The sequence below is a fragment of the Coregonus lavaretus genome, assembly GCF_964263955.1.
Source record: "Coregonus lavaretus genome assembly, chromosome: 20".
In the NCBI taxonomy this organism is placed as follows: domain Eukaryota; kingdom Metazoa; phylum Chordata; class Actinopteri; order Salmoniformes; family Salmonidae; genus Coregonus; species Coregonus lavaretus.
The window spans coordinates 32,845,719-32,871,640 of NC_140007.1; the positions used below are offsets into that span (position 1 = coordinate 32,845,719).

General features: G+C 46.1%; 1 protein-coding gene across 1 annotated transcript in view; it reads right to left on the reverse strand.

The window, feature by feature from the left end:
* Positions 1–1,623: 1,623 nt before the first annotated feature.
* The window catches only part of LOC311147854 (rap guanine nucleotide exchange factor 3-like), a gene marked incomplete at its 5' end in the record, with an annotated part of 57,787 nt that continues 33,488 nt past the window's right edge, over positions 1,624–25,922 (reverse strand). Inside the window, 25 exons of the mRNA XM_084184668.1 lie at positions 1,624–1,876; positions 2,005–2,076; positions 2,175–2,229; positions 2,377–2,441; positions 2,558–2,645; positions 4,707–4,757; positions 4,881–4,971; positions 5,851–6,032; positions 7,110–7,235; positions 7,595–7,692; positions 8,378–8,515; positions 8,765–8,831; positions 10,471–10,501; positions 10,912–10,994; positions 11,500–11,650; positions 21,425–21,503; positions 21,941–22,029; positions 22,499–22,602; positions 22,722–22,868; positions 23,141–23,217; positions 23,695–23,755; positions 24,374–24,458; positions 24,625–24,865; positions 25,123–25,244; positions 25,334–25,440. Of these exons, the coding sequence (XP_084040794.1) occupies positions 1,758–1,876; positions 2,005–2,076; positions 2,175–2,229; positions 2,377–2,441; positions 2,558–2,645; positions 4,707–4,757; positions 4,881–4,971; positions 5,851–6,032; positions 7,110–7,235; positions 7,595–7,692; positions 8,378–8,515; positions 8,765–8,831; positions 10,471–10,501; positions 10,912–10,994; positions 11,500–11,650; positions 21,425–21,503; positions 21,941–22,029; positions 22,499–22,602; positions 22,722–22,868; positions 23,141–23,217; positions 23,695–23,755; positions 24,374–24,458; positions 24,625–24,865; positions 25,123–25,244; positions 25,334–25,440 (2,529 nt within the window). The 3' untranslated portion in view covers positions 1,624–1,757. The remainder of the gene's footprint in view (positions 1,877–2,004; positions 2,077–2,174; positions 2,230–2,376; positions 2,442–2,557; positions 2,646–4,706; positions 4,758–4,880; positions 4,972–5,850; positions 6,033–7,109; positions 7,236–7,594; positions 7,693–8,377; positions 8,516–8,764; positions 8,832–10,470; positions 10,502–10,911; positions 10,995–11,499; positions 11,651–21,424; positions 21,504–21,940; positions 22,030–22,498; positions 22,603–22,721; positions 22,869–23,140; positions 23,218–23,694; positions 23,756–24,373; positions 24,459–24,624; positions 24,866–25,122; positions 25,245–25,333; positions 25,441–25,922) is intronic.

Sequence of the window (25,922 nt, forward strand, 5' to 3'; positions counted from 1 at the left end):
CAGATCCCTCCTCAGGTCCTTGTACTATTGATTAGTAGTCCAACAAGCTGCTTCTCCTCAATGCTCTCTGTGTGATACTGAACATCCCCACAGTCCTCCATTCTTGACACCAGACATGTACATGAGACTATAGAAGAGCTTGCATGTGGATTAGTATGACCATGGAGGTGTGTATTCCCCTGCCAACCTCTGATTCACAGGCTGTAATAAAACACAGTCCTTATACAGTTGAAGTCGGAAGTTTACATACACTTAGGTTGGAGTAATTAAAACTAGTTTTTCAACCAATCCCCACATTTCTTGTTAACAAACTATAGTTTTGGCAAGTCGGTTAGGCCATCTACTTTGTGCATGACACAAGTACTTTTTCCAACAATTGTTTACAGACAGATTATTTCACTTATAATTCACTGTATCACAATTCCAGTGGGTCAGAAGTTTACATACACTAAGTTGACTGTGCCTTTAAACAGCTTGGAAAATTCCAGAAAATGATGTCATGGCTTTAGAAGCTTCTGATAGGCTAATTGACATAATTTGAGTCAATTGGAGGTGTACCTGTGGATGTATTTCAAGGCCTACCTTCAGACTCAGTGCCTCTTTGCTTGACATCATGGGAAAATCTAAAGAAATCAGCCAAGACCTCAGAATAAAAATTGTAGACCTCCACAAGTCTGGTTCATCCTTGGGAGCAATTTCCAAATGCCTGAAGGTACCACGTTCATCTGTACAAACAATAGTATGCAAGTATAAACACCATGGGACCATGCAGCCGTCATACCGCTCAGGAAGGAGACGCGTTCTGTCTCCTAGAGATGAACGTACTTTGGTGCGAAAAGTGCAAATCAATCCCAGAACAACAGCAAAGGACCTTGTGAAGATGCTGGAGGAAACAGGTGCAAAAGTATCTATATCCACAGTAAAACGAGTCCTATATCGACATAACCTGAAAGGCCGCTCAGCAAGGAAGAAGCCACTGCTCCAAAACCGCCATAAAAAAGCCAGACTACGGTTTGCAACTGCACATTGGGACAAAGATCGTACTTTTTGGAGAAATGTCCTCTGGTCTGATGAAACAAAAATAGAACTGTTTGGCCATAATGACCATCGTTATGTTTGGAGGAAAAAGGGGATTGCTTGAAAGCTGAAGAACACCATCCCAACCGTGAAGCACGGGGGTGGCAGCATCATGCTGTGGGGGTGCTTTGCTGCAGGAGGGACTGGTGCACTTCACAAAATAGATGGCATCATGAGGAAGGAAAATTATGTGGATATATTGAAGCAAGATCTCAAGACATCAGTCAGGAAGTTAAAGCTTGTTTGCAAATGGGTCTTCCAAATGGACAATGACCCCAAGCATACTTCCAAAGTTGTGGAAAAATGGCTTAAGGACGACAAAGCCCTGACCTCAATCCTATAGAAAATTTGTGGGCAGAACTGAAAAAGCGTGTGCGAGCAAGGAGGCCTACAAACCTGACTCAGTTAAAGGCAATGCTACCAAATAATAATTTAGTTGATGTAAACTTCTGACCCACTGGGAATGTGATGAAAGAAAAAAAAGCTTAAATAAATAATTCTCTCTACTATTATTATGAAATTTCACATTCTTAAAATAAAGTGGTGATCCTAACTGACCTAAGACAGGGAATTTTGACTAGGATTAAATGTCATTAAATTGTGAAAACTGAGTTTAAATGTATTTGGCTAAGGTGTATGTAAACTTCCGACATCAACTGTATACTGGTCTGGTTCAGCCCTCAGCGCTCCATTCCTCTGGACAGTTGTGTCAGTTTGCGCTGGTTGTCAATCACTTCAAAGTTCTGAACATAGTGGCGGATGTTGCTAGGATTCCGGAGAGGGAGGGATTGCTCGGAATCTGGACAAGAGACAGAGGGAGATATGTGTTTAAAAAATTAAAATTGAAGCGCTGCAGTTACTTAATATCATTTGAAGTTCTCAGAATGGAAAATTAGTGTTGATTTTTGTAGATAAGGCATAGCTTACATGTGGACACCCGAATGGAAGGCGCCTCCAGAAACATTCTGTCTGCGAGTCCCTTCTGAGGTGATGAAGGCACTGTAGGACAAAGAACCATAGAGAGTGAACACCATGCCACAACATTGTCCTTCCTATCCCGTCCTATTCTACAATTTTGTTTTCTTTTGTTTTCTTACCGTAAGGCGTGCTTCTGCATCCTCTAACTATCTTCACTGTCTTAGCAATCAAGCGCTGCAACGGTGAAAAGAAAAGGTAGCTTATACAGGCAATAGTTTACAGACACAAAGAGAAGACATAACTTAGGTAAGGGCTGATTGATGGTAATCTACAGCACATCTACAGGATGTGAAAATGTGATAGTTAGGCTAGACAACTCACCATTTTCTCAAAATTGACCAGTTTGTCCGTGTAGTTCTTGTTTCCCTCATGGATGAATGTCATGTCTAGAGGTAGGTACAGTTGGTGAACAGAACAACATACTGGTTCAGTATAGGGTCATGTAGAATTAACTCAGATATTGAATGTTACGTTTGTCACAAGGCTAAGAAAGCATTATTACCTTTGAGTAGCAGGGGCATGAAGGGGATGTAGGGAGGACTGAGCTTTGCCACAGCCAGTCTGTACGCTCTGTGGTTACGTGACGGATCCTGACACATTAACAGAAATAAAAACAATTCTCCATTAGCTATAGATTAAGATCACTTTATTGGTCAACTGCACACAAGGTCCAACTGAAATTAGCTTTTAACCCAACCCCTCCGAAAGACACACATTTTTTGGGGGGAAGAGGTGCGGGGGGCTGCCACACCGGTTGCTGGCTCGCCTCTCTAACCGCTAGGCTACCTGCCGCCCCTACTTATATATAGGTTGACATTTATTGGGGTAAATCTTGTCCTGGAGCGATTTCCACTAGATGGGCCAGCTGCAAAGTCAAAATTGGCTATACACTGAGTATACCAAATATTAAGAACACCTGCTCTTTCCATGACAGACTGATCAGGTGAAAGCCATGATCCCTTATTGATGTCACTTGTTAAATCCACTTCAATCAGTGTAGATGAAGGGGAGGAGACCAGTTAAAGAAGGATTTTTAAGCCTTGAAACAATTGAGACATGGATTGTGTATGTGTACCATTCAGAGGGTGAATGGGCAAGACAAAAATATTGAAGTGCCTTTGAAAAGGTTATGGTAGTAGGTGCCAGGCGCACCGGTTTGTGTCAAGAACTTCAACGCTGCTGGGTTTTTCACGCTCAACAGTTTCCTGTGTGTATCAAGTCTGGTCCACCACCCAAAGGACACCCAGCCAACTTGACACAACTGTGGGAAGCATTTGTGTCAACATGGGCCAGCATCCATGTTCCCTCTAAGCTGCGCGCAGAATAAATATCAGCCCGTGCAGAGAAGCATGAGATTTAACTTCACTCAACTTTCTAGAGTTTTCCCCGTTAGTTAACACTATCAACGTTTCCCTTCACTGTGGGAATTGTGATCGAATCAACACAATATTAGCCACTTTCAATGTAACATACCAAAACAAAACAAACTATGCAAGAGATTTTGTTGTAGGCAGAATGCGTTTTTTTTTCTCCCCTTTTTCTCCCTAATTTCGTAATATCCAATTGGTAGTTACGGTCTTGTCCCATCGCTGCAACTCCACTATGGACTCGGGAGAGGCGAAGGTCGAGAGCCATGCATCCTCCAAAACACGTCCCTGCCAAGCCGCACTGCTTCTTGACAAACTGCTCACTTAACCCAGAAGCCAGCCGCACCAATGTGTCGGAGGAAACACCGCCCGGCCCGCCACAAGGAGTCGCTAGAGCTCGATGGGACAAGGAAATCCCGGCCGGCCAAACCCTCCCCTAACCCGGACCACGCTGGGCCAATTGTGTGCCGCCTCATGGGTGTGACACAGCCTGGGATCGAACCTGGGTCTGTAGTGCCGCCTCAAGCACTGCGATGCAGTGCCTTAGACCGCTGCGCCATTCGGGAGGCCCTGGAGTAGGATTCTATTGCATTGACAGGCATGACTCAGGCCCGTACTCTACACAGACCGGTGCGTCATAACCAATCAGAGCTGCAGTAGGCCTATATGCAAATAGACCATTGTCGTATATATGGATCTGTGCCATTCACTTTGAACTGGACTGTTTTTACAGCATGAGTGGTCGTAAATAGATGTGCTTGTTTTGAGATCAAAGCGAGAGCTACATGTTCATATCCTTTGCTTGTTAGTGAGTTATTAGCCCAGTTATAGATCATTTGTAGTCAGCAATGGGGGAGTGATTGCTTCCTAGATGAGCACAAAATGTGTGCATTTCTAGACATCTTTTTAGACAACTCTTCGCTTTTTTGTCTTAATTTAAGGTTAGGGTTAGGCGTAAGGTTAGCAGTGTGGTTAAGGTTAGGGTTAGGTTTAAAATCAGATTTTATGGCTTTGTGGCTGTGCCAGATAGTGACTACTCTGCAGAGCTGCCTCCAGTACATGAGTCATCCCAATAAATGCCAACCTGCTAATTATATAGGAAATATATATATTGAAAACATGTTTACATATTACAATGGGAGGAAAACATGATTCATACACACAATGGAAATGAAGTGGAGGGATTTACAAGTGGCCTGTGATGTCACCCGTCATTATCAATGACATTTAATGGAACACTGTTATATAGCTAGCTTGTAAGTGCGCACACATTAACTCACTCACCATTAACCTCTCGTATGCACAATACACCCTTTTCGTCTTACTCGGCACTCTCTGTCAACAAAAACAACAACTGTTACAAGATCTCCTCTGAAATCCATTTCACATCTGTTATAATCAAATCAATTGTTATAAGCGATAATCAAAATGTAGGTCATTGTCCCCAGCAGACCTCACCTCCCAGGTCTTGTTAAGTCTCTGTACAGCACTGTTACTCAGACCAAACATCACCGCAAAGAACGAGTTTAGGTTCTTCTGTTCCTTCAACCTGAAATAGGAAACACAGTCAGTAACAGCTGTGGGCAGACTAAGCATGTGCATTACCTAAGTGATTATTTTATCACTTACTGGCAAAATATCTGATCTGATTGGTCAAAACACCAATGAATAGCAAAAGATCAGAATTGGGCTGCCTGTGTAAACGCAGCCTTGGCGCATCAGTGGCTACAGACAAGAGAGCATCTTCCTTTACCAATCTTTTATAAATCAGTTTAACTGGATATGAAAACATGATTTCTGCTGGTATGTTCAATTTTTTGTATAAAGTGTGTTATTGTACAACATTACCAATATACACTGAGTATACCAAACATTAGGAACACTTCTTAATATTAAGTTGCGCACCCCCCACAGGTTTGCTGGCCCATGTTGACTCCAATGCTTCCCACAGTTGTATCAAGTTGGCTGGATGTCCTTTGGGTGGTGGACCACTCTTGATACACACGGAAAACTGTTGAGTGTGAGAAACCCAGCAGTGTTGCAGTTCTTGACACAAACTGGTGCACCTGGCACCTACTAACATACCCTTTTCAAAGGCACTTCAATATTTTGTCTTGCCCATTCACCCTCTGAATGGCACATATACACAATCCATTTCTCAATTGTCTCAAGGCTTACAAATCCTTCTTTAACCTGTCTCCCCTTCATCTACAGTAATTGATGTGGATTTAAAGTGACATCAATAAGGGACCATAGCTTTCACCTGGATTTAGCTGTTCAGTCTATGTCATAAAAAGAACAGATGTTCTTAATGTTTTGTATACTCAGTGTAGTATACTGCTATATAGGGATAGTTACCCCTAAGATAACATAGTAATTAATCTACACTTTACAAGGTAAGCTGTGTTTTAATTTGAGTGCCACTCACACGACGGCCATCTTGATGAACTTCTTGAGCAGCATGGCTCTCTTGACCAGGTCAGTACACAGACACACCTCCGTCACCACCCAGTACTGCACCTCGTTGAAGCGATGCACGAAACGCTCCAGGTTAGCTGTGGTGGCGCCCGGGAATTTATGTCGCCCAAATATATAGTAGACTAATTCCACCTGATGGGAGAGAGACATATTCACTTACCATCCACATGTACTGTAGCAGACTAAACACACATCAAAAGCTATTATGTATGGACCCAAAAACGGTATATGAAGCAAACATCCAATGGACTAAGGGCTCGATTCAATCCGTAGCGCTGAAGAGCTGCGCTACAGCGCAATAGAAATTTAAACGCAAGAGTGCATTCACGGTAAACACTGTATATGTTGGCTCAATTGGAAATTACCTTCACATTTAAATCGTGCTATAGTGCTGAACTTCAGCGATACGGATTGAATCGAGCTCTAAACCTTCAATTTTGTATAACATTTGAACCTGACTTGAATTTGGTTTCCTTGTCAAATAGCCCACTGTGCACAGACGTCAATTCAGCATCTATTTCATGTTGGTTCAACGTAATTTACATTTACATTTTACATTTTAGTCATTTAGCAGACGCTCTTATCCAGAGCGACTTACAGTTAGTGAGTGCATACATTTTTTCATACTCCGTACCACTTCAAACATTCAACCTCCATTGAAATGATGTGCAAACAACGTCGATTCAACCAGTGTGTGCCAAGTGGGAAGCGTATTGACCTCAATGGGACAACCTGGTTAAATCAACGTTACATAAAGAAGCATGTGTGTCAGATGAAACACGTGGCTGATACATCAGTTGAGGAGACGATCTGATGGTTGACATGATGCTGCAGTAGCAGTTATCAGATTGAAGATGTCAGAGAAAGGATTCCTTATGGTCAAGATCAGGACCAAGGATGCATGTTAGCACTGAGACAGCTCCCATCTGAGTCACCTTACCCTGTTGCATTAGCTACCTACCACAGTGCATACCCACATGTGAGATAGATGTCATGCCCTTATAGACCTAACATGTATTTATCCAGGGAAACAGAGCATACTGTTGATACTCAGTATTTAAAGCTGGGTATATAATGTACCCACACAAGCGCCCATTGCAAACATATGCAACAGTTTCTCCACTTTTAACTTTTGTCCTGCTGGTCCCAAATCCATAACTTCCACTCCACAATATTGGCACAGCTCTGGCCTCACCTTTCCTTCCTTACCTCGTGCATGGCGGTGAACAGTTCCCAGTCGTAGTTTGTGAGCTGGCTGGCGATGTCCTTTGAACACATCTGCTCCAAAGTGTCCATGGTGCTCTGATCAGGACCCTGCTGCTCCTTCAGGGGCGTCTGTGAAGGTGCCAGAAAACAACCATCCATGACATCATGATACTGGACCTTAGGGGGGGGCATTCACACAAACATCTACAGTATGCTATGATGACTGTCTCGGTATGTTCTTGTCTGATTCACCATGTAGTGTAGTTCTTAAAATATAGGTAACTTGTAGATACAGTATGTTAATCTACGCACACATGATAGACTATAGATGCATTATCTAGACTATAGTCGATAAACCATTTCACCATGGAGTGCACACCGTTGTATAGTATTGGCTATGTTATCTTATATTGATAAGCAGTGGTGAGCTACTGATCTCTGACTGTGTGAAACAGCAGACAGTAATGGTTAAGTAGGTGATGACTCACCAGTTGTTCCACCTGGCTGGCAGTGCAGAGGAACAGTCTCTCATTCAGCCCCAGGGAGGTGTAGACTGCTGTGGTATCCAGCTTCAGCTGAGTCCTGTCTATGATACAGCAAACACAAACCCTTTAACACACAACAGCTCACAGACACACCCCAACATAACATCAACACTCACTGAGAGCTACACTCTTTCAATACAATTTACCCTAATATTACATTTACATATTACAAAAACTTTAACATGTACATATAGAAAATCGTAACGTTATGAATATAACTGCTCTTGCTTGAAGGAGGGAGTGCTGTACCAAGTGTATTAACTGGTAGGGAACTAAAATCAAATTTATGCTTGATCTGAAAATGTGGTCGGAGCTTCGTATGACACAATTGCCAAGCCCCCGTAGGCATGCAGAGACCAAATCAAGCTCCGTACCACATCGCGGTGCACCTCTCGAATGTTGTAACAATGCGGAGGGCTCTGTATAGCTCCACATTGACATGATTGGTTGACAGTAGGTGAGGGCGGGAGGTCCTGTATAAACGCAAACTCAAATCCTTGACAACTTCCTTCACAACAGCTCTGCGCTGCCTTGCGAAGCGCCAGAAGTATGAATGCCCTGACTTCTGCAGAGGCCGTGTCACCGTAAATGCTGCACGGCCAATGCAGACGTCGGATTGAAATTGCAGCGCTTTTAATGCATATCCTGTACAGCTGTATCTTAGAAAAGGGATTCAAATTGCTTCCAGATGACATGGAAAAAAAAAAGAAAAGAAGAGCCACCCACCTCCCATGGAATTCATTTTGACCAGGACGTGGTCTCCTCCTGGGTTTACCAGCGATGACATCACTTCCTGAACAGAGGCGTTCACCGGCAGCATCAGAGTGACTGACGTATGGTCTGGCCGAAAGATCTCATACAATACTAGGAAACACAGGGACATGGGAGAATACATTTTGGCATTAAAACAAAGTACATCAACAACCATTAATACTGACCAATCTGTAAGTGCCTTTCATGGTTGCAGTGGGCTGTGAATGGTTAACCAATTGTAATAAACAGTAAAACATTATAGAAAAGGACATTACCATACTATTCAAGACATAGTTATTATCATGCTATGGTTTACATATTGTCAGCTGATCTTTTAAGTTTTGTAGTAGTCTCACTGACCTTTGTCCTGTGATCTGATTGGCAGACACTTCCCCACTGGCTCCTCACAACTGGAGAACCAGTCAAACTGAGGGTGACAAACAACAGACAGAGTACGTCAGCCACAAGTGTGGCTTTTCATTTTTCTATGTTTTTTATGCTTTAATATCTTTTAGCTCAGGGAGGCATTATGTACTGTCTACTTTTCCAGAATTTCTGAGGACTCGTATTGTTTTGTTATCTCACAATCTGCCTAAGTAAAGGGGGCATGTAATGTGGTAATAACCAGAGGAGCAGAAGTACACTACATGACCAAAAGTATGTGGACAGCTGCTCGTCGAACATCTCATTCCAAAATCATGGGCATTAATATGGAGTTGGTCCCCCCTTTGCTGTTATAACAGCATCCATCCTTCTGGTAAGGCTTTCCACTAGATGTTGGAACATTGCTGCGGGGACTTGCTTCCATTCAGCCACAAGAGCATTATTGAGATCGGGCACTGATATTGGACGATTAGGCCTGGCTCGCAGTCGGAGTTCCAATTCATCCTAAATGTGTTCGATGGGGTTGAGGTCAGGGCTCTGTGCAGGCCAGTCAAGTTCATCCACACTGATCTTGGCAAACCAATTCTGTATGGACCTCACTTTGTGCATGGGGGCATTGTCATGCTGAAACAGGAAAGGGCCTTCCCCAAACTGTTGCCACAAAGTTGGAAGCACAGAATCATCTAGAATGTCATTGTATGCTGTAGCGTTAATATTTCCCTTCACTGGAACTAAGGGGTCTAGCCCGAACCATGAAAAACAGCCCCAGACCATTATTCCTCCTCCACCAAACTTTACAGTTGGCACTATGCATTGGGGCAGGTAGCGTTCTCCTGGCATCTGCCAAACCCAGAATCGTCCGTCGGATTGCCAGATGCTGAAGCGTGATTCATCACTCCAGGGAACGCGTTTCCACTGCTCCAGAGTCCAATGGCGGTGAGCTTTACACCACTCCAGCTGACGCTTGGCATTGCGCATGGTGATCTTAGGTTTGTGTGCGGCTCGTCAGCCATGGAAACCCATTTCATGAAGCTCCCTGATGAACAGTTATTGTGTTGACGTTGCTTCCAGAGGCAGTTTGGAACTCGGTAGTGAGTGTTGCAACCGAGGACAGACGATTTTTACGCGTTACGCGCTTCAGCACTCGGCGGTCCCGTTCTTTGAGCTTATGTGGCCTACCACTTCGCGGCTGAGCCGTTGTTGCTCCTAGACCTTTCCACTTCACAGTAACAGCACTTACAGTTGACCGGGGCAGTAATTTGACGAACTGAGTTGTTGGAAAGGTGGCATCCTATGACGGTGCCACATTGAAAGTCACTGAGCTCTTCAGTAAGGCCATTCTACTGCCAATGTTTGTCTATGGAGATTGCATGGCTGTGTGCTCGATTTTTTTTATACCTGTCAGCAACGGGTGTGGCTGAAATAGCCAAATCCACTCATTTGAAGGGGTGTCCACATACTTTTGTATATATAGTGTATGTGTGCAAAAGTGATCTTTATTGAGCATGTAATCTCTCGTGGATAGACTACTTAAACATAACTTTAGAATCTGACCAAATTACGCAAGATTTTAGTTCTGGATTAACCGAGATTATTCATTATAAGCATATTATTATTATTATTATTATTATTATTATTATTATTATTATTATTATTATTATTATTATTATTAAGCAATTTACCCTTGTCAGTGACTCAACACCATTCTCCAGCCTGGAAAGATAAAAAAAATTCTAAATTATTTGTATTAGAATCTACATGCAAGAAATACTCCAATCATCCTGGTTACGATACCTCATAATGTTAACAATATGGCTGCTGTCTGCTGTCGACTGAACACTAGTCTGTCTCTTCAGCAGGAGGAGCTAGATGCCTTGTTAAATTTGTTAATTTGTTTTGGTAGACAGATAAAAATATACTGCCGTAATTGTTGGGTATGTGAGCCTATCAAAATGTGAGTACATAGAAATAGATATAACTTAAGTTTCACATTACTGAAGTCACACCACAAATATCCAATCCACCCCATGACGTACTACAGGTATCTTGACCTTTGACCTCATTCATTCACCTGGTAGGTTCTTCTATATGACAGACTGACTGGGTGATATGTTACTACTCACACTCTGGTTCTCCTCCTGTCTCTGAGCTGCTCTCTCAGCATACTGGACAGACGAGAGTCACCTGTCACCTCTTTCCTCAGCGTCTGGCATGCATAGAAACACTGTATGTATACTGTATGTTTATGGTCACAACACACACAGAGACATATACACAGGCTTACATTCAATATAATATACTGCACAATTTACTATATATTACATATACAATATGTTCTACATTATCTGCTTTTCAGAGCCTTATATTTGGATAAATAACATTAATATAAGACTGCTATTATTGATCCTGTGTAGATCATCTACAGATGTTTCCTGCACAGCAGGAAATGCAAACTTGTAGTGTAATCGAGGTTTAAAAAGTATTCTAAAGTTTGTAATTTCCACTTTAAAATGTCAGTCTTGATTTGCCCTAACGAAAAATGTATCAACCCCTACAATTTTTCCCCCATGAATTATAATACACATAATAATTCACATTTTATGTTGCTGTAGCAAACTGTCTCAAATTAAGATCCTATATCTGTATATATCTGTACATACACATAATATCTGTGTGTGTTTATAGAGAAGCCCACTATCACCCTCACTCACCTCCAGGAAGTCAACAGCGATAGGGTCGTCTTTGAGAATCTGGCCGAACAGTGCCACCCACTGGCCAATCAGCTTCACTATCTTCTGCTTGGTGTTGAGGGCGTAGGCTGCCTTCTCCAGCTCTGAGCCCTCAGACGGCTCGGCATGATAGGTGCACTCAGGGTTAAGGAAGGGAGACAACCCATCTGAACAACAACTTAACACAGCTATACTAGACCTAGACCTGTCTGAGCTGCTGTCGACTGAAGAGACACTAGTCTGTCTCTTAAGCTGGAGGAGCTGGATGCTTTGGTTTAATGATGTTAATTTGTTTAATTTATTTAATTGAATAACATTTCAAACATTTCATTTGTTTTTGGTAGACCAATTAAAAATACTCCCACAAAATGTTGGGTATGTGATCCTCTTAAATCAAAATGTATTGGTCGCGCAAACATATTTTGCAGATGTTATCGCAGGTGCAGCGAAATGCTTATGTTTGTAGCTCCAACAGTGCAGTATACCTAAGAATATAAAACAATACACACTGTCACGGATTCTGCCGAGACTGCTCCTCCTCCTGGTTCGGGCAGGCTTCGGCGTTCGCCGTCCCCGGAGTACTAGCTGCCACCGCTCTATGTTTCGGTGTTTGATTGCTTTTGTCTGTCTGTTACACCTGTGTCCATTTGTGTGTTGATTACTTGTCTTATAAGTTCCGTGTTTTGCACTAGTCTTATTGTGTGTTGTTTTTGCTGCCACTTTGTTCGGAGCTACGTGTCTGCACTCTCTTGTTGTTTTGTGCTTAGTGTTACGCGTGTTGCGTAATTTTCCCTCGCCTCTTGGTTTATTTTCGAGGTCGGGTTTTTCTCTTGTTCGTTCGACTATTAAAGTCTGTTGGACTTAACCTCTGTGTCCTGCGCCTGACTCCTCCACCACTTCCACATCGGTTCCTAGTGACAGAACAACACACCATACCATGGAGTCAGCAGGAACAGCCGCGGCACCCGAATCCCTGGAAGCCCGGATCAACTACCAGGACACTATGATCCGGCAACTCGGGACCGCCATGGACGAGGTGTCCAACACTCTGCGCCAGTTGGTGAATCGAGAGGTGCCCACGCACTCTTACAACATCCCATCACCAACGGCCAGTCCTCCTCTCTCAGCACCGGAACCCAGTGGGATTCGGCTCTCGCTCCCGAGGGCATATGACGGTTCTGCAGCCGGGTGTCAGGGATTCCTCCTGCAGGTGGAACTCTACCTGGCCACCATACACCCGGCGCCCTCGGGATACGAGAGCGTCTCTCCGCCCTCATCTCCTGTCTATCCGGCAAGGCGTTGGAGTGGGCCAACGCCGAATGGAGGGGAATAGACGCCACAACCATCACCTACGCGGAGTTCTCCCGCCGCTTCAGGGCCGTCTTCGATCATCCACCTGAGGGGAAAGCGGCGGGAGAGCGTCTATTCCACCTCCGACAGGGGAAGAGGAGCGCACAGGAGTTCGCACTGGAGTTCCGGACACTAGCGGCGGATGCGGGGTGGAATGAGAGGGCCCTCATTGACCACTACCGGTGTAGCCTACGAGAGGACGTTCGTCGTGAGCTGGCCTGCAGGGACACCAACCTGTCGTTCGACCAGTTGGTGGACATTTCCATCCGTCTAGACACCCTGCTGGCTACCCGCGGACGTCCCGAGTGGGGGTCGTCCATTCCACCCTCCAGCACCTCCGAGCCGATTCCCATGGAGCTCGGGGGTGCTGGCGCTAGAGAGAGGAGGAGAGGGAACCCGAGGGGGGCCATCCCCTGCACCACCTGTGGTCGTGGAGGACACACCGCGGCCAGGTGCTGGGGAGGGTCTCCTGGGAGAGGTGACAACAGGCCACGCACTGGGGAGTCATTTCAGGTGAGTAGGCGCCCCACTTACCCAGAGCTTTCTGTTGGTCACATGAGTATTCCTGTGAGATTTCCACAGGTGGCACCTCATTCCCAGCATAAGGCGCTAGTAGATTCAGGCGCAGCTGGGAACTTTATTGATCGGGCATTTTGTTGTAGGTTAGGGATTCCCCTTCGGCCGGTAGAAGCTCCATTTCCTGTCCACGCATTAGACAGCCGGCCGTTGGGTTCGGGCCTGATCAGGGAAGTCACGGCACCGCTGACGATGACGACGCAGGGGGGTCATGAGGAGATCATTCAGTTTTATCTGATTGACTCTCCTGCGTACCCCGTGGTGTTGGGCCTTCCCTGGTTAAGCACCCATGATCCTACCATAGCGTGGCAACAGAGGGCTCTTATGGAGTGGTCTGCCCAGTGTGTAGGGAGATGTCTAGGTGTTTCCGTAGGGGCGACCTCGGTAGAGAGTCCGAACCAAGTGCCCGCACTGCGCATCCCCCCTGAGTATGAGGATTTAGCACTTGTGTTCAGCAAATCGAGGGCAACGCGGCTACCTCCTCATAGACAGGGGGACTGTGCGATAAATCTCCAAACAGGAGCGGCTCTTCCACGGAGTCGTGTGTATCCCCTGTCTCAAGAGGAAACAGCGGCTATGGAGACTTACATAGCCGAGTCCTTGGCACAGGGATACATACGGTCCTCCACTTCCCCGGTCTCCTCGAGTTTCTTCTTTGTGAAGAAGAAGGACGGGGGATTGCGCCCGTGTATTGATTACCGTAGTCTCAATCAGATCACAGTTAAATACAGTTACCCACTGCCACTGATTGCGACAATGACGGAATCGTTACGCGGAGCGCGGTTCTTCACAAAGTTGGATCTCAGGAGCGCGTACAATCTGGTGCGCATTAGGGAGGAGGATGAATGGAAAACAGCATTTAGCACCACCTCGGGTCATTACGAGTATCTCGTGTATGCCATACGGTTTAATGAATGCTCCTTCAGTCTTCCAATCCTTTGTTGACGAGATTTTCCGGGACATGCATGGGCAGGGTGTAGTAGTTTACATCGACGACATCCTAGTGTACTCTTCTACACGAGCCGAGCATGTAGCCCAGGTGCGCCGAGTGTTGAGAAGACTGTTGGAGCATGACTTGTATGTCAAGGCAGAGAAATGCCTGTTCTTCCAGGAGTCCGTCTCCTTTTTGGGTTATCGGTTGTCCGCGTCTGGTGTGGAGATAGAGGTTGACCGGGTATCGGCCGTGCGTAATTGGCAAACTCCAACCACTGTAAAAGAGGTGCAGCAGTTCTTGGGTTTTGCTAATTACTACCGGAGGTTTATTCGGGGTTTTGGACAGGTTGCAGCTCCCATTACGTCCCTGCTAAAGGGGGGTCCGGTTCGTTTGCAGTGGTCGGCTGAGGCGGACAGGGCATTTGTTAAACTGAAGAACCTGTTCACCTCGGCTCCGGTACTGGCGCATCCGGATCCCTCTTTACCATTCCAAGTAGAGGTAGACGCGTCCGAGACCGGTATTGGGGCAGTCCTGTCACAACGGTCCGGCACGCCACCTAAACTCCGCCCCTGTGCGTTCTACTCCAAGAAGCTCAGCTCGGCGGAGCGCAACTATGACGTTGGGGACAGGGAGCTGTTAGCCGTAGTCCAGGCCCTAAAGGTGTGGAGGCATTGGCTTGAGGGGGCACAACACCCTTTCCTCATTCTGACTGATCACCGTAACCTGGAGTACATCCGGGCAGCTAGGAGATTGAACCCTCGTCAGGCTAGGTGGAACATGTTCCTAACCCGGTTTGTTTTTAAGATCACATACATCCCAGGGTCCCAGAATGGTAAGGCAGACGCCCTGTCCCGGCGGTATGACACGGAGGAGAGGTCCAACGAGCCTACTTCCATATTGCCGGAGTCTTGTTTGGTGGCTCCGGTGGTATGGGAGGTCGATGCGGAAATCGAGCGGGCACTGCGTACCGACCCTACTCCCCCCGAGTGTCCTGTGGGGCGGACGTACGTTCCGCTCGAGGTTCGGGATCGTCTTATTTATTGGGCTCATACATCACCCTCCTCTGGACATCCAGGTATTGGCCGGACCGTGCACTGTCTTAGCATGAAATACTGGTGGCCAACGTTAGCTAGGGATGTGAGGGTTTATGTCTCCTCCTGCTCGGTGTGTGCCCAGTGTAAGGCGCCTAGACATTTGCCCAGGGGTAAGCTACATCCCCTGCCCGTTCCACAACGACCATGGTCCCACCTATCAGTGGATTTCGTAACCGACCTACCCCCCTCCCAGGGGAATACCACCATTTTGGTCGTTGTGGATCGGTTTTCTAAGGCCTGTCGTCTCCTTCCCATGCCGGGTCTCCCTACTGCCCTACAAACCACGGAGGCCCTATTTACCCATGTGTTCCGGCACTATGGGGTCCCCGAGGATATTGTGTCTGACCGAGGTCCCCAGTTCACCTCCAGATTTTGGGGGGCGTTCATGGAATGGTTGGGGGTCTCGGTAAGCCTTACCTCGGGGTACCACCCAGAGAGCAATGGGCAGGTGGAACGTGTCAACCAGGATGTGGGTAGGTTTTTGAGGTCCTATTGCCGGGACCGGCCGGAGGAGTGGTCTAGGTTCATCCCCTGGGCAGAGATGGCCCAGAACTCTCTCCGCCACTCCTCCACCAATTTAACACCTTTCCAGTGTGTTTTAGGTTATCAGCCGGTCCTGGCACCTTGGCACGAGAGCCAGATCGAGGCCCCTGCGGTGGACGAGTGGATTCGGCGCTCGGAGGAGACGTGGGACGCTGCCCATGTCCATCTGCAGCGTGCCATCCGTCAACAAAAGGCGAGCGCCGATCGCCACCGCAGTGAGGGACCGGTGTACGCACCGGGAGATCGAGTCTGGCTCTCGACTCGAAACCTGCCCCTCCGCCTGCCCTGCCGGAAGCTGGGTCGGCGGTTTGTGGGGCCCTTCAAAGTCCTGAGAAGATTGAACGAGGTGTGTTACAGGTTACAACTGCCTATAGAGTATAAAAATATTAACCCCTCGTTCCATGTGTCTCTTCTCAGGCCGGTGGTAGCTGGCCCACTCCAAGAAGATGAGATAGAGGAGACCCCTCCGCCCCCTTTGGACATCGAGGGGGCCCCGGCGTACAGGGTCCGGACCATCTTGGACTCGAGGCGCCGGATGAGTGGTCTCCAGTATCTCGTGGAGTGGGAGGGGTACGGTCCGGAGGAACGGTGCTGGGTGCCCAGGAGGGACATACTCGATCCATCCCTCCTGACTGAGTTCCACCGTGTGCATCCCACGCGCCCGGGTCCGCGTCCTCCTGGCCGTCCCCGAGGCCGGGGTCGGCGCACGGCTGGAGCCGCGCGTCAAGGGGGTGGGTACTGTCACGGATTCTGCCGAGACTGCTCCTCCTCCTGGTTCGGGCAGGCTTCGGCGTTCGCCGTCCCCGGAGTACTAGCTGCCACCGCTCTATGTTTCGGTGTTTGATTGCTTTTGTCTGTCTGTTACACCTGTGTCCATTTGTGTGTTGATTACTTGTCTTATAAGTTCCGTGTTTTGCACTAGTCTTATTGTGTGTTGTTTTTGCTGCCACTTTGTTCGGAGCTACGTGTCTGCACTCTCTTGTTGTTTTGTGCTTAGTGTTACGCGTGTTGCGTAATTTTCCCTCGCCTCTTGGTTTATTTTCGAGGTCGGGTTTTTCTCTTGTTCGTTCGACTATTAAAGTCTGTTGGACTTAACCTCTGTGTCCTGCGCCTGACTCCTCCACCACTTCCACATCGGTTCCTAGTGACACACACAAATCCAAAAAATATCAGCACAAGCAATGTCAGATACCGGAATATACAGCACATTCGGAAAGTATTCAGACCCCTTGACTTTTTCCACATTTTGTTACGTTACAGCCTTATTCTGAAATTGATTAAAAAAATTAAAATCCTCATCAATGTACACACAATACCCCATAACGACAAAGTGAAAACTGTTTTTTTTTTATGTTTGCAAATGTATTATAAATAAAAAACAGAAAAAACGTATTTACATAAGTATTCAGACCCATTACTATGAGACTCGAAATTGAGCTCAGGTGCATCCTGTTTTCATTGATAATCCTTGAAATGTTTGATTGGAGTCCACCTGTGGTAAATTCAATTGATTGGACATGACTTGGAAAGCACACACCTGTCTATATAAGGTTATACAGTTGACAGTGCATGTCAGAGCAAAAACCAAGCCATGAGGTCGAAGGAATTGTCCGTAGAGCTCCGAGACAGGATTCTGTCGAGGCACAGATCTGGGGAAGTGTACCAAAACATTTTTGCAGCATTGAAGGTCAACAAGAACACAGTTGCCTCCATCATTCTTAAATGGAAGAAGTTTGGAACCACCAAGACTCTTCCTAGAGCTGGCCGCCCGGCCAAACTGAGCAATCGGGGGAGAAGGGCCTTGGTCAGGGAGGTGAGCAAGAACCCAATGGTCACTCTGACATAGCTCCAGAGTTCCTCTGTGGAGATGGGTTAACCTTCCAGAAGGACAACCATCTCTGCAGCACTCCACCAATCAGGCCTTTATGGTAAAGTGGCCAGACGGAAACCACTCCTCAGTAAAAGGAATACGACAGCCCGCTTGGAGTTTGCCAAAAGGCTCCTAAAGACTCTTAGACCATGAGAAACAAGATTCTCTGGTCTGATGAAACCAAGATTGAACTCTTTGGCCTGAATGCCAAGCGTCACGTCTGGAGGAAACCTGGCACCATCCCTACGGGAAGCATGGTGATTGCAGCATCATGCTGTGGGGATGTTTTTCAGCGGCAGGGACTGGGAGACAAGTCAGGATCGAGGGAAAGATGAATGGAGGAAAGTATAGAGAGATCCTTGATGAAAACCTGCTCCAGAGCGCTCAGGACCTCAGACTGGGGCTAAGGTTCACCTTCCAACAGGACAATGACCCTAAGCACACAGCCAAGACAACGCTGGAGTGGCTTCGGGACAAGTCTCTGAATGTCCTTGAGTGGCCCAGCCAGAGCCCGGACTTGAACCCGATCGAAAAATCTCTGGAGAGAACTGAAAATAGCTGTGCAGCAACGCTCCCCATCCAACCTGACAGAGCTTGAGAGGATCTGCAGAGAAGAATGGGAGAAACTCCCCAAATACATGTGTGCCAAGCTTGTAGCGTCATACCCAAGAAGACTCAAGGCTGTAATCGCTGCCAAAGGTGCTTCAACAAAGTACTGAGTAAAGGGTCTGAATACTTATGTAAATGTGATATTTGCATTTTTTATTATGGGGTATTGTGTGTAGAATTATGATTTTTTATCCATTTTAGAATAAGGCTGTAACGTAACAAAATGTGGAAAAAGTCAAGGGTTCTGAATATTTTCCGAATGCACTGTATGACCAGTGTTCAATGACTATGTACATTGGGCAGCAGTCTCTAATGTGCAGGGTAGAGTACCGGGTGGTAGCCGGCTAGTAACAGTGACTAAGTTCAGGGCAGGGCACTGGGCGGAGGCCTGCTAGTGGTGACTATTTAACAGTCTGATAGGAGCTGGAGATAGAAGCTTTTTGTCAGTCTCTCGGTCCCAGCTTTGATGCACCTGTACTGTCTCCGCCTTCTTGATGGTAGCGGGGTGAACAGGCCGTGGCTTGGGTGGCTGAGGTCCTTGATGATCTTCTTGGCTTTCCTGTGACACCGGGTGCTGTAGATGTCCTGGAGGGCAGGCAGTGTACCCCCGGTGATGCTTTGGGCTGACTGCACCACCCTCTGGAGAGCCCTGAGGTTGCGAACAGTGCAATTGCCGTACCAGGCGGTGATACAGCTCTACAGGATGTGATCAATGGTGCATCTGTAGAAGTTTGTGAGGGTCTTAGGGGCCAAGCCAAATTTCTTCAGCCTCCTGTTGAAGAGGCACTGTTGCGCCTTCTTCACCACACTGTCTGTGTGGATGGACCATTTCAGGTTGTCAGTGATTTGCACGCCAAGGAACGTGAAGCTTTTCATCCTCTCCACTGCAGCCCCGTCGATGTGGATGGGGGCATGCTCTCTCTGCTGTCTCCTTCATTTTGTTGACGTTGAGGGAGAGGTTATTTTCCTGGCACCACTCCGCCATGGCTGTCTCGTCATTGTTTTTAATCAGGCCTACTACTGTTGTGTCGTCAGCAAACTTGATGATTGAGTTGGAGACGTGCATGGCCATGCAGTCATGGGTAAACAGGGAGTACAGGAGTGGGCTGAGCACGCACCCTTGTGGGGCCCCCGTGTTGAGGATCAGCGTGGTGGAGGTGTTGCTGCCTGGGGTCAGCCTGTCAGGAAGTCCAGGACCCAGTTGCACAGGTCGGGGTTCAGACCCAGGGCTTGGAGGGCACTATGGTGTTGAAGGTTGAGCTGTAGTCAATGAACAGCATTCTTACATAGGTATTCCTCTTGTCCAGATGGGATAGGGCAGTGTGCATTGCGATGGCGATTGCGTCATCCGTGGATCTATTGGGGCGGTATGCAAATTGTAGTGGTTCTAATGTGTTGGGTAAGGTGGAGGTGATATAATCCTTAACTAGCCCCTCAAAGCACTTTATGATGACAGAAGTGACTGCTACGGGGCGATAGCCATTTAGTTCAGTTACCTTCACTTTCTTGGCTACAGGAACAATGGTGGACATCTTGAAGCAAGTTGAGACAACAGACTGGGATAGGGAGAGATTGAGTATGTCGGTAAACACTCCAGCCAGCTAGTCTGCACATGCTCTGAGGACACGGCTTGGGATGCCGTCTGGGCCGGCAGCCTTGCGAGGGTTAACATGCTTAAATGTCTTACTCAAGCCGGCCATGGAGAACGAGAGCTCACAGTCCTCATGAGCGGCGGTGGCCCATGTTGGCGGCTCTGTGTTTTCCTCGAAGTGTGCGAAGAAGGTGTTTAGCTCGTCCAGAAGCGAGGCGTCGGTGTCCGCGATGTGTCTGGCTTTCCCTTTATAGAGACAAAATGTAAGGGCTAGATTCTATCAGATTTCGGTGGAACTGCGTTAGAGCTGTCAAATCCTTGTCAAAGACTCCAGTCACCCAAGTCATAGACTGTTCTCTCTGCTACCATACGGCAAGCAGTACCGGAGCGCCAAGTCTAGGATCAAAAGGCTTAAAAAATAAAAAATAAAAAATGCTTCTACCCCCAAGCCATAAGACTGCTGAACAATTAATCAAATGACCACCGGGACTATTTAAATTGACCCCGCCCCCCCTTTGTTTTTACACTGCTGCTACTCGCTGTTTATTATCTATGCATAGTGACTTTATGGATTGCCTTGACTAACCTGTGCCCCCGCACATTGACTCGGTGCCGGTATCCCCTGTATATAGCCTCCTTATTGTTATGTAATTTTATTGTGTTACTTTTTGATTTGATAAAAAACTCTATTTCTTGAACTGCATTGTTTGGTTAAGGGCTCATAAGTAAGCATTTCACGGTAAGGTCTACACCTTTTGTATTCGGCACGTGACAAATAAAATTTGATTTGAAATCCATAAGCGGCTCCTTGCGTTATCTTATCGCGGACACTGCCATTGGATGCAACGAAACCACCGATTTTATAATCTGACAGATCCCATGCAGCCATGTTAGAAGTTCAGTCATCCACGTTACAAGTTCAAGCACTTGAGTGCTATTCTATTTTCTACACCTCGATTAGACTGAGAAGCTATAAATCCCCCCTATCCAAATGAACATGAAAACATGCATTAGCCTACACTTTCTGTTGCCGTTTTGAACTTCTGACGCGGTAGGGATAATAAGGAAGGGTGTGGTTTGTGACACACAAGAGCAGCCGCTCACCTATTGGTCAGCCCGTACCGCAGTTACACCTCCAACACCACCAAAACATCTGCTATGCGGATGTCTGCCAACACCGGTTAACACTCGATCTGATTGAATTGAGGCATAGTAAATAGAAATAAACACAACAACTTATAACATCATCATCATCACCCCTCCACCACCACCCCCACCTCCACCACCACTACCACCACCACGATCAGCATCACCACCATCATAATCATCATAAAGGGTATTGCTGTTGCAGGGCCGGGCAGAGCTGGCTGGAGGGCATGAAGACCCTGTGGGTCAGTAGGAAGTCGCTCACACAGGGATCTGTGGGCACACAGACAGAACAACACATAACACACTAACAAGGCCTAATGGCATTCTGTGTCCCTCCCGCCGTCCCCGTGCTTCCTCCCCGAAAAACACAGAAACAATTTGAGTCATCTGACTTTGGCTTTTAGCGGACATAAAATAAATAGCCAGGAATGTGACTGGCCTGATTCTGCCTGTTGTTTTCTGTCGTTGTTGGCTGTTTCATGTGAATGACCCAAACAAACAGTGCCCATGAAACCAGAAACTATCTTTAAAGTTTGGCTGAGGATTCAGAGGTCATCAGATTGTTCACTATAGTGTGTCTTAAAAGAGGAACTCCTTTTCTTTGAACATAAAACAGTGGGAGTATGTCAGTGGTCCATCGACATAGAGGGGTCCAGCCACTATAGTAGAGAGATGTTTGGACTAAGGCAAGCCATATAGCATCATACCTATAGCATCATTGCCATTAGTATCCAACTTCACTGTCTCAAGCAGGTGTTCTAGGATCTTCTCTGGTGTTCCAGACATCACTGTATACCTGTGTGTTTGTGGAAGAGGGAGATAGATAGAGAGAGAGAGATAGAAAGGGAAGACAGGAAGAGGAAGAGAGTATAGGTATGTGTGTAGGTGTGTAGAGAGCAACAGGCAGACACTTCACTAAAGAGGCAGTCAGTCAGCATCACCAGCATCACATTCATTAAACCCAATGTTTGTTAAAACACTTGAGGTGAGATAAAGTGCAGTCCATTCAACTGAACAGGGTTGAAGTCCATTTCTGTGTTGAATCAACAATAGGCGAGCAGATAACTGCCACAATTAATAACACTGTCCACAAAAATGGTACTGAAACGTGTTACATTCTACAGCAAAAAAAATGGTTTACATGACATTGGTCTAATAACGCCTTGAATGAGTGTGTTCATTTAGGTTGAATGATGAATGTGTAAGTGCTTGTTTGACTGATTGTTGTTATACAGTATGTTGTATGAGAGGTGGGCGTGTCTCACTTGCTGATGTTTCCTGTCCCTCCCTGATTGGTCGACTCAGCCTTCTCCAGCACCAACACAGCTTTCCCATGTTCCTCCAGACGCACGGTGTTAGCCTCCACATCCTGAAACACAGTCATACAGACTGTATCTACTTACACACATACTGTGTGAATACACACAGGACAGTACACATCAGTATGAATACGGTATGTACACAACATCAGGCTGTAACCAAATCCACCTTGAGGATGCGTATGAAGTCCTGTTTGTCGACTCGTAGGAAGTGGCAGTTGTCCTCTCTCAGGATGATGGTGGCTGCTCTGGGAGCATCGTTCACCAGGGCCAGCTGCCCAAAATCTTCTCCCTCATGTAGCGTCGTCACCAGACCCTGCATCACACACACACACACACACACACACACACACACACACACACACACACACACACACACACACACACACACACACACACACACACACACACACACACACACACACACACACACACACACACACACACACACACACACACACACACACACACACACACACACTGTAAGTACAATGTGAATACAATTCAAATGTAGTATCCAAATATTCATCAAAAGTGTGTATACTAAAGAATCGTACACAAATAAGAGACCTGGGGTAATGGCCTTACCTTTCCATGTGTGATGACATTGACAGAGCCCTTCCAGATGATGTACCAGGAAGTGCCTTTGTCTCCCTGACTGAACACTGAGAAACACAGATACACATAATCAGGATGAATCCCACCAGTCTCTCTCCCACACATCAGCATCTAAGTCAATCAACTTCACAGGTAATTATGTCCCAAAGGGCACTAAGTCCAATAAAAACGAAAGGCTGGGAGGCAAAATGCTGGTGATCTGTATCTTCTTGTCCATGTTCACAAAGGTACACACGGCATTTAGGTTGACGTTTCAGTCAGCTCTGCCGACACACAGCTTTCTCTGACAATCTAATGGACTGATTGTCCAAGATAAAGATATTGAAATATTCCAGTAGGTTTCAGTAGGTTTTACATCAGTGGCAGGAATAATGAGTTCTGCCTAAAGGACAGGTTGGTTGTATACTGCAGTGAGGGGGAGGATGGAAACAGAGACAGAGTATCTGTAGCACTGTGGTAGTGATGTGGGCCCACCACAGTTCAAATAAACATCAGGGAAGACTATTACAGACTATCACACTCACAGACTGTGCCTGCTTTGGCATGGGACTCAAACACCAGCACTGCTGCCAACTCCTTACGCACCTACAGGAAGAAGGAAAGGGGATGAGACAGGATTAAACAGGGAGAGGTCAGTGGGAGGGGCAGCATAAAGCCTTAGTTCTACAGGACATACAGTAGGGTTACATCCTCTTCTCGGACCCAGATTAAACCAATTCCTGGATTTAAAACCATTTTCAATCACTTTCGATACTCCATTGAACATTGCTTATGCAGCCCAGGAGTAGACTTAATGTGGATCATGTGCAGGTTTTCATCATGTGCAGGTTTTCTAGTCCACAGGAGGCTCAATCCACTTTCTAAGAACTGGGCCCATATTTAATTCACAAAGAGTCGATGAGTAGGAGTACTGATCTAGAATCAGATCCCCCCCGTCCACATAATCTTATTCATTATGATCTATGAGGCAAAACTGATGCTGTATCAGTACTCCTACCTTGAGACTTTGAATACGGCCCATGGTGTAGCACAGTTTCTTATTTCTACAGGACGTTCTGAACATCTTCTGACTAGATTAAATGGAGTTCACTACTTTTGGCCAGAGCCCTATGGCCCTTATTCAAAAGTAGTGCACTACATAGGGAAGAGGGTGCCATTTAGGACTCAGTCAGCCCAGGGACAGAACAGGATGCTGTCACTCACGGAGGTGGAGAGATGAGCAGCAGCCTTGACATGAAGCAGCTCCTCATAGATCACTTCCAGGTCCTCAGCACTTCGCTGACTGGGGCTACAGAGTGGAAGGGATATGGGCAGGTTAGAATACTGTCACAGGCTATGACTTAGAATAGGATGGGTTATGATAGGATAGGATAGAATACAAGTTCATTGTCCCCTTGACTTCAAGGGTAAAACAAACTTGATTCAGACACACAGTATAATAAAATGGAACTCACCATTTACGTAAAATCATGGTCAGAAGAGCATCTGGACCCATCTGGAGTAATAACAACAAACCCTCCTGCAGCTCTTCGTCTGATTGGTCCTTCTCATTGGTTGTGTGTTTCAGGTAGAGATTCTCATTGGCTGTGTGATTCAGTGCATCCTTCTCATTAGTCAAGTGGTTCAGTCCAAACTCCGAATCCAGGAAGCGGTAAAATTGAGTGTGTTTGTCATGGAAGTTTAACTCTTGCTTCACTACATTGTGATGATAGAAGACATTGAGTTTTGTTACACTCACAGAGAGTGGTTGATTCTCAATGATCATATTTCACAATACATGATGATAATACTCTCACTCTAATGAAAGTGAGGACTTGTTAAAAACAAGGACTATAACTATCATCAAACTATCAGAAAACGTACAAAACTGCTATGGCTTGATTAACAATTTTGAACTTTGATGAAATAATTGCAGTTACTGTATATACACATCTTAAAGCAATCTCATTTACCATGAACAATGATTCCTTCGTCCACCAGGACTTGCCACATTCCAACTGCCTGGCTCCTTGATTGGAGGCATTTGTTTAGCTTCATCAGCCAATCAACAAGATCTTTCCCCGAACAACATTGTCTGTAAGGAGGAGAGAGTGAGACCTCTACAAGGGAACTATACAAAGCAATAGTTATTGAAGTCATTGACATAGGAGGCCCAATACATACCTGTAGGTCTTTAGGTGATGCTTTCTGTCTCTGATCAGGTCAGGGTTACGCTCTATCAAGGCACTGTACACCACCCTTGTTGCCTTCAGAATACGATCCGACAGAAACTACAAGGGGTGAGAGAGAGAGAGAGAGAGAGAGAGAGAGAGAAAGCTTATAAAATACTTGATACAAGTCAAATGTAGGCTTTGTACAAATCAAAAGATAATTGGACGATGGGTCTCTTCCTATGCTTATCATAGACACACAACCAACATACCTTTATATGATGTGTTAAGATAAAAGATTCTAGGAATAAAGCGGAAATGTGAAATATCACAGAAGGTCTTGTTTCTTAATAGAATAAGTGACAACAGTGACCTACTGTGTAGACTTAGCATGCAGGCAGGAGTTAGAATGAAACGTGAAAAGCAAGTGCCAGAAAACATATCTTCTGACAGGAGCATTATAGAAAGTAGACCATGTGTGATGTCACATACGTCACTAGTGTGAGTGGAGTTTTTCTTTGTGGGGGCCCTAATTGTGTGTGTGGGAGGCAAGCACACAACTACATTTCCTCCATATAAGAGAGAAGGGGTGGATGTCACTT